Here is a 7,314-nt window from a genome sequence, read left to right as displayed (position 1 = left end):
CAGGAAATTTAATACCGGATTAAAAAAAAAGGAGAGATTTATTAAATTGCCAAATCAAATCCAAGCACAGCAAATGATGAGGTGTCTCCTCTCGAGAAACGTCATTAATAAGTTTGATTTTAGCAGAGAAGTTATTTCCCAACGAAAATTACTCCTTTTTCACCCACATGAAGACCCTCAGCCCCTGCTAACGAAAGGGCAAGGCAAGGGAGTTCAGTGGAGATAAGTTCATCTGGAGATAAGAGGGGATTTACCTCCAAACATCAACCTTCCAAGTTTAAACACTTTAAAAATGACCCAATTCAGGGACAGTTCTGGCCCTGCCACTCTTCCTCAATCATTGTCCCAAGTTCTGATTCACACTCTTCATTTTCAGCGTTGCCAATTTTCTATAAATATGAGGAGGTCTCCTGCTATTATTGCATAAAAAGTACTCTAAACACCCATAAAACCACATTATCGTTCAGGTTACTCATGAGCTGCTGCAGAGAGATTGCAATAAAATCTATTTTATGATTGAACAGAAGAATTACAGTGGAAAAACTGAGTAAAATTCTTGTAATAAAATGGCAACAGATTGATTCTTTCTCTTTGCCCTCTTCCAATTGAAAGAGTTCATAAGAAGAAAAATATTTTATTGAAATTTATAACTATGTTTTAGAAAACAGGAATAAATATGATCACAGCAGAAAGCAGCAACAGCATAACACTATAAAAATTTCGTAAGTTGAGATATTAACTATTTTCTTGAAGCTAACTAATAGCATATTCTAGGAAATCATGACATTGTAGGTAAATTTAGGCAAGTGGGAATGTTTAGCACAGAAAAGGAAGGAGAGTATTAAAGAGGGATTAATGGTGCAGGGACACCCTACCCTGGAGATCTACTGAACCAATGGACAGGAAGGGATTTAATGCAGACTTTTATTGTGCTTTGTATTACTTAATTAAACTCAAGCCCTGCCATCTTAACCCCACCTTAACATCCACGTCAGAACAAAGACTAAACGTGTGACTTGACACTCTTGAGGAAGTTGAAAAAACCCACTGGTTTCATTACTTTCAAATGTGGCTTTTCAGTGGGAAAAGCCCCAAATAAATGCAACCCAGGCTTACAAAAATAAGCGCAATGACAAGGAAAATTTCTCTCTCCTTCCCTTTGTTGACGATGGGCAACTACAGAAGACTTCTGACTGCTTTGATGACTACAACAAGCAATGGCCATTTCTGTAGCACACTTACATCTTGCTACAAATTAGGAAGGCTGTAAAAAAACTATAAAAAATTGGTTAACTCAATTTAGGGCGAGACAGTCAAGTCAGATATTCACGTACTCACTTATACCACCAGTAGAAGTAACATCGCTCAGCTCCTCATTTCCTTCAAAGGATTTTGGCAGCTTCACGTTAATGGCTGCCCGCAGGTTGGCCCAGAAAAGGGGCTGCTTGCTCCTCTCCTTGGGCCACTCCAGGTAGGTTCGCTTGGCCATCAGAGCCTTCAGCTTGTGGTACCTGGCGGGGATCACGTACGGAGGGATGGGCTCCAGCAAAATGAGGATTAAGCTGTTGGAAGTCTCGCTGAAGAGCTTGTGGTGGGCAAAGTACAGCTCGTAGTGACACCACTCGCTCTGCACAAAGTTGGGAGACAGCACAAAGATGGACCTGTAGCTCTTCTCGATGCAGGTGATGATGTTCTCCACGATGCTCTTGCCGGGGATGAAGTTCCTCTCGTGCTGGCACAGCTGGACGCGGCCCTCCCCCCTCTCCAGGTTGGGCATCAGCTCCTCCTTCACCCACGCCGCGTCCCGCTCGCTGTAGGACACGAAGGCGTGGAACTGCAGAGCCCCCTCCTGCTCCTGGGGCTGCTGGTGCCGAGCCCCCCCCGTTATCAGGTTTGCGTGTTGATATGATGATGGATGGAAAAATAGCATTCCTGCTCGTCACCGAGGTGACCAGCCAAATGCCAGGAACCTGCTCTGACACAGGGTCTGACATCAGAATGTGTTTACACGCTCCCTTTTCCTCATACCTGGAGCACGTTCGCGGTCAGAGCTTCCCGTGCAGAGCCAGTCCCACACTCCCACCACCGAGGCGCGCGGAAAAGGGCAGCCACTTCCCAAAAGGTGAGAAAATTGAGAAAATCATTCCCCTCCAGTGGAGTCAGAGGAACTCGATGCAGTAATTCACTGCACGCGTACCTGTTCTCTCAATCGTCTGGCACACAGAATGGACAACAAAAAATCTGTTAGTATGCGGGCTTCTGGTTCCAAAGTACAAAAGTACAAGCTGGAATTGCTCCCCATGCTCATTAAAAGCCTCCCTTTCCAACAGATTCACAAAAGGACTTTGGATACGTATCAGAAACCTGGAATTATCTATTTCTGCATCTGATCGCATCAGGTCACGCAGTTCCCACGTGGGAAGCAACCCCCTGCTAAAACCTTCCACTCCTGAAAGAAATCACTCATTTCTGGCAGGAGCTGGGCGCTGAGTGACAGGAGGGATTCCTGGTGCACTCACTGACTTCCAGGGGGTTCCTCCACCCGACAGAAGCAGCCACACAGGGTCTGAAAGCTTCACACACAACAGGGGATGTTAAAGCTACCACAGAAGTTTCAAGGGCTGCTAAAGCTAAAACTCGGAGGCTTTCAATGAAAATTTTCAAGCCAGAGACTCTGTAACAACCCAGCTGTGTGAAAGGGACCAGCAAACCAAGTTAGGTCTGTTCCTCTTCAGTTTGCCAAGGGTTAAATGTTAACACAATGTTGGGGGGGGGAGAAGAGGAAGCACAGAAAGTGTTTCTTTCCGCAGCCCTGAACGAAACGCCTGCAATTTGGCAATAGGAGTGTTATAATAATTCTGAGGCCGAGCAGGATGAGAGAGGCAGAGGTGTTACATTGGATCTCTCCCCTCCAAATCATTAAATGGTCGCTCACAGCTCAAGACTTCAACTCAAGAGACCTCAGCATGGTCAGACCTCAGGCAAAAAAAAAAAACAAAACCCAAAGCTAAATTAAAAGTCATTTGTTAAGAATAAGGGAAGACAAGAATGAGATCATCTTTAGTAGTTGTGAAATGTTTGCCAGAGAGCAAACTTTCTAGAAGCCAAAGCAGCCCAAGTTATGGGTAACGGGGCCTGCTGCATTTCTAGGAAGGACAGCAAATACCCCAAATGCAGCTTGTCCTTCTGCCCCCGTGAACGCAGCGTCTCACCTGCTGTCACAAGACATGGCAGGTCTTTTCAGCCTCAGAGGGGTTATTCCCTTTCTGATCAGAACTCGTAGCTGTGCTGGAAAAGATACTGTTCCATCTGAAAAAGGACACATTCTTTTCATCATGAGCATAAAGTAAGATGTAGGGGTTGAGTTTCTCTCTTGTAGCATGGCCACGTTTGTCCACCTACGCTGGATGTTCACAGAATCCTGTATCTGGGTCCTACCCTTTTAATCTTCACTGAATCTGAGAAAATTCTACCCAGGAACAATCTCAAGCTCTGCACTTTGAGACACCTTCTCAGGATGCCTTATTTCCTCTCTTACAAGCCGATTCTAGCAAAAGAGGTCCTGTGACCCAGCTGCCAACGCCCTGGGACCAATGCAGCTCTGCAAACTCTGCAGAAACTCAAGCATTCCTCCATGTGACTGCACCACATTTTATTCTGCTGAGAAAAATTCCCTGCAGTATGTCAAGCTGGGTTGCAAAACCCACATCCAAACTCCTGTCCATCTGCTATCTCTGTATCAATCACCAGAGAACACCAGGATGCTGAGCTGAATTTTGCCTACAGTTAGGAGGCGGCACAAACGACTCTAGAAAAACAAGGTTCTGTAAGAAAAAGTTAAATACATCAACAACCACTGGAAATGATAAAGCATTTATTGCTTCACCCAGAATAAAAAAAAGCAGAAGAAACTCCATGAGCAAGATTCCTAATCTGTTTCCCCACACCTCTGTCCATCAGCCACTGGCAGCTTCACGTTAATGGCTGCCCGCAGGTTGGCCCAGAAAAGGGGCTGCTTGCTCCTCTCCTTGGGCCACTCCAGGTAGGTTCGCTTGGCCATCAGAGCCTTCAGCTTGTGGTACCTGGCGGGGATCACGTACGGAGGGATGGGCTCCAGCAAAATGAGGATTAAGCTGTTGGAAGTCTCGCTGAAGAGCTTGTGGTGGGCAAAGTACAGCTCGTAGTGACACCACTCGCTCTGCACAAAGTTGGGAGACAGCACAAAGATGGACCTGTAGCTCTTCTCGATGCAGGTGATGATGTTCTCCACGATGCTCTTGCCGGGGATGAAGTTCCTCTCGTGCTGGCACAGCTGGACGCGGCCCTCCCCCCTCTCCAGGTTGGGCATCAGCTCCTCCTTCACCCACGCCGCGTCCCGCTCGCTGTAGGACACGAAGGCGTGGAACTGCAGAGCCCCCTCCTGCTCCTGGGGCTGCTGGTGCCGAGCTCTCCGCTTCGTCTGCGTCCACTGCCACGTCATCCGCGCGTACCACGGCACGTCCAGGTAGATGCACAGAAAGGCCACCACGGCCACCAGCGCCAGCGTCACCACCAGAGCCGTCACCAGCAGGAGCGTGGTGTTGCAGGCCAGCTCGGCCAGGTGGAAGTCCTCCAGGAGCCTTCCTCGCAGCTCCTCCGGGTACTCGCACACGTAGGCCCCCGGCCAGCCAAACAGCTTCCCCCCAGAGCGCCTCTCCAGCCGCACAAAGGCCTGCAGCTCACAGGAGCACTTGAAGGGGTTGTGCCCGCCCTGCAGCTCCCTCACCCGCGGGCAGCTCTGGAAGAAGTCCACCAACGGGGTGAGGATCACGTTCATCTCCACGTTCAGGAAGGCCAGCGACGGGAAGCCCCCGCAGCCCGGCAGGTCAGCCAGGCGGTTGGACGCCAGGTTCAGCTCTCTCAAGGACTTCAGCTCCGCCATCCCCCTGGGGACACTGCTGATCTGGTTGTTCTGCAGCTCCAGCTTCTGCACGTTGACTGGCAAGCACTCAAACACGGCATCCGTCAGCTGGTTGGAGGACAGGTCCAGCTCCGAGAGGGACTGGGCCCAGCGGCACGGCTCAGCAGGCCCATCGTAGCTCAGCAAGTTGCTGCTCACGTCCAAGAACTTCAGCGACTTCATACGGCTGGTCATGAAGCTGACCTTGGGAAGGCTCTCCAATTTATTCCTCTGTAAAACAAGGAACTTCAGGTCTGTCAGAGTGCCACAGTTCTGGAACAATTCATCCGTCAGGGCGTTGTGAGAAAAATTTAAGTACTGGAAGGAGCTTGTTCTGTTGGGGCAGAGCATGTGGGGCATGGAGGCATCGAAGATGGTCAAGCTGGCAAGAGGCATCTCCGAAAACTGTCGGTACAGAACCTCCTGGTTGAAATAATAAACCTTGTTCCGAACGTGCTCCAAAGTCAGCGCCTTCATGGAGCCACTCAGAGAAATTCTTTCCTCCAGAGAACTTAATAAAGGTAGAAATTCATATCCGGGCAGCTCCTCCACGGGTCCCCAAAAAGTCAAATGTCTCACAGTCAGACGTTCCACAGGCGAATACCAAACCAGCAGGAAAATCTGCAAAATGACAGGCCATTGTAAGTCCACGGTGTCCAGCATCAGAGCTGTTGTCTTGATCTCCTTCAGAAGCGTTAAAGGAGGAGAGGGGAAATAGCCAGAGCTCAAGGTGTATCTTAAATTATCAATCCTTAAGGTTTCTGAAGTGCTCATTCCGTCGTACAGGAGGGGAAAACTGAAGTTTTGGTTTCCTGCAAAAACAAGGTGGAGGCTCCTCGTGTCCAGGGCCATCAGGCTCTGAGGCTCGTAGAGGGAGAAGTCTTCCAAGGTCAGGAGGACCTTGCGGAGCCGCAAACCCGTGAGGTACCTGAAGTGGGAGCGTCGCAGCGTCGCGGCGCTCAGCCCCAGGAACTCCAAACGGGACATCTGCCCCAATTCCTGACAGAGGGGCAGGGCAGCCAACTTGGTGAAAGAGAGATCCAAGTGCCTGAGGGAGGCGAGAGTCAGGCAGTAAACTTTCAAAATGCTGTTATGAGACAAATCCAAGTGTTCTAAGTCTTGATTGAAAAAGAAGACGCCGAAGTCGAGCTCCGTAATTAGATTATGAGAAAGATTTAACACTCGGAGGTCAGAAAGAGAAATAAACTCCGAGGTACTAAGTCCAGAGATCCTATTATGGGATAAATCTAACACCTGAGTACGGACTGGAATGGTGTTTGGAACACTGGTTAGCAAACGGCTTGAATAATTTGCAATAAATTCATTTTCCACACTTGGCTGGATATTATTCCAGAGCAGGAATGTACAGACACAGGCAAAGACCTGGGTATTTGAGAAGGGTCCCATTGTGCTTCCAGCTTTATCTCCGTTCCCTACAGAAACACAGGAGCAGTTCTTTGTTTGCTGATCAGTATTTCTCGGTGATGAGTCCAGCCCTGTGAAAAGAAAACACATGGAATTTGATGAAATTGTGGAACTGTTGAAATTGCTTTTCATTGCTAAAATAAAACTCAATAGAAAATTTATTTAATAAAAAACTTCCATGTTTACATACTTGTGTTCTAAGTTCTTCTCAAGCCTCCTCACCCTCATTCTTTAATTCCAGTTACTGATTGTCTCAGATCAGTACAAACTAATTTCTATATCATGGGAGGAATACAATCAGTGGTGAGTTAAAAAATCGTAAGTTTGTTAAGAAATACAAATTTCTTAACAATATTCAAAAATTCAAAACCAGTACAAACAGACATCAGTGCATTTAGGAGTAAAGGAGAACCCAAGTCCCTCATCTGCTCTTTCCCTGCACACCACGTCCAGACACACCTGGGGACAGACCTCCAAGAGCCCCAGGGACACAGAGGAACCAGCACAATCTCCTCCATCAGCAGAGGCAAAGGATGTTCCTCTTCACACCCCAAAAACCCAGCACAGGGCCCTGCACCCCTCAGGGGCAGCCATCAGAGAAGCTGAGCAGCTCTGGCTTTGCTCTAGCACAAAGGCAGAACCCAACACTGCCTATGGAGTAGTGGGACCCAAAATCTGGAAGAAAACACTTGACACTTCCAAAGACTCCAGGATTTCCCAGGAGACCTCCAACACTCTCTAGATAACCCCACAGTTGCACCTCGAACAAAGAACCCCTCTAGAAACAGTGGCAACTGGACAATGACTAATTCTAAGGATCAAAAAGTCCAGGGAGGGTAAGATTTTTGTGGATATGGAAAACAGTCCAGTAGAATTAATCCATGGCCACGTCCACCAACAGCCTGCAGAGACCTGGGGGGGCATCAGTCCTCTCATGGAAAAGCATGACC

At 48.2% G+C, this 7,314-nt stretch overlaps 1 protein-coding gene across 2 annotated transcripts; it reads right to left on the bottom strand.

The window, feature by feature from the left end:
- Positions 1 to 217: 217 nt before the first annotated feature.
- Positions 218 to 6,346, bottom strand: LOC106899845 (toll-like receptor 1). 2 transcript variants are annotated; one of them, XM_014961770.1, is made up of 2 exons: positions 4,233 to 6,346; positions 218 to 1,661 (listed from the first exon to the last, which is right to left on the bottom strand). In XM_014961770.1, exons 1-2 carry the CDS (start codon positions 6,344 to 6,346, stop codon positions 1,319 to 1,321), a joined length of 2,457 nt encoding a protein of 818 aa, XP_014817256.1. In that variant the 3' UTR covers positions 218 to 1,318. The 2 variants fall into 2 exon arrangements, with proteins under 2 accessions (XP_014817256.1, XP_014817255.1); XM_014961769.1 differs by having other exon boundaries at positions 218 to 1,792; positions 4,364 to 6,346.
- Positions 6,347 to 7,314: the final 968 nt, after the last annotated feature.

This window comes from Calidris pugnax, unplaced genomic scaffold (assembly GCF_001431845.1).
Source record: "Calidris pugnax isolate Ruff unplaced genomic scaffold, ASM143184v1 scaffold670, whole genome shotgun sequence".
In the NCBI taxonomy this organism is placed as follows: domain Eukaryota; kingdom Metazoa; phylum Chordata; class Aves; order Charadriiformes; family Scolopacidae; genus Calidris; species Calidris pugnax.
The sequence above is the reverse complement of the archived record's forward strand: the minus strand, read 5'-3'. Positions and strand labels throughout refer to the sequence as shown.

Coding starts and splice junctions, on each gene's coding strand:
- LOC106899845 (XM_014961770.1), bottom strand. CDS start 6,346: ATGGGACCCTTCTCAAATACCCAGGTCTTTGCCTGTGTCTGTACATTC. Junction 1,662..4,232: donor TGCATCGAGAAGAGCTACAG/GTCCATCTTTGT, acceptor GAAGAGCTACAG/GTCCATCTTTGTGCTGTCTC.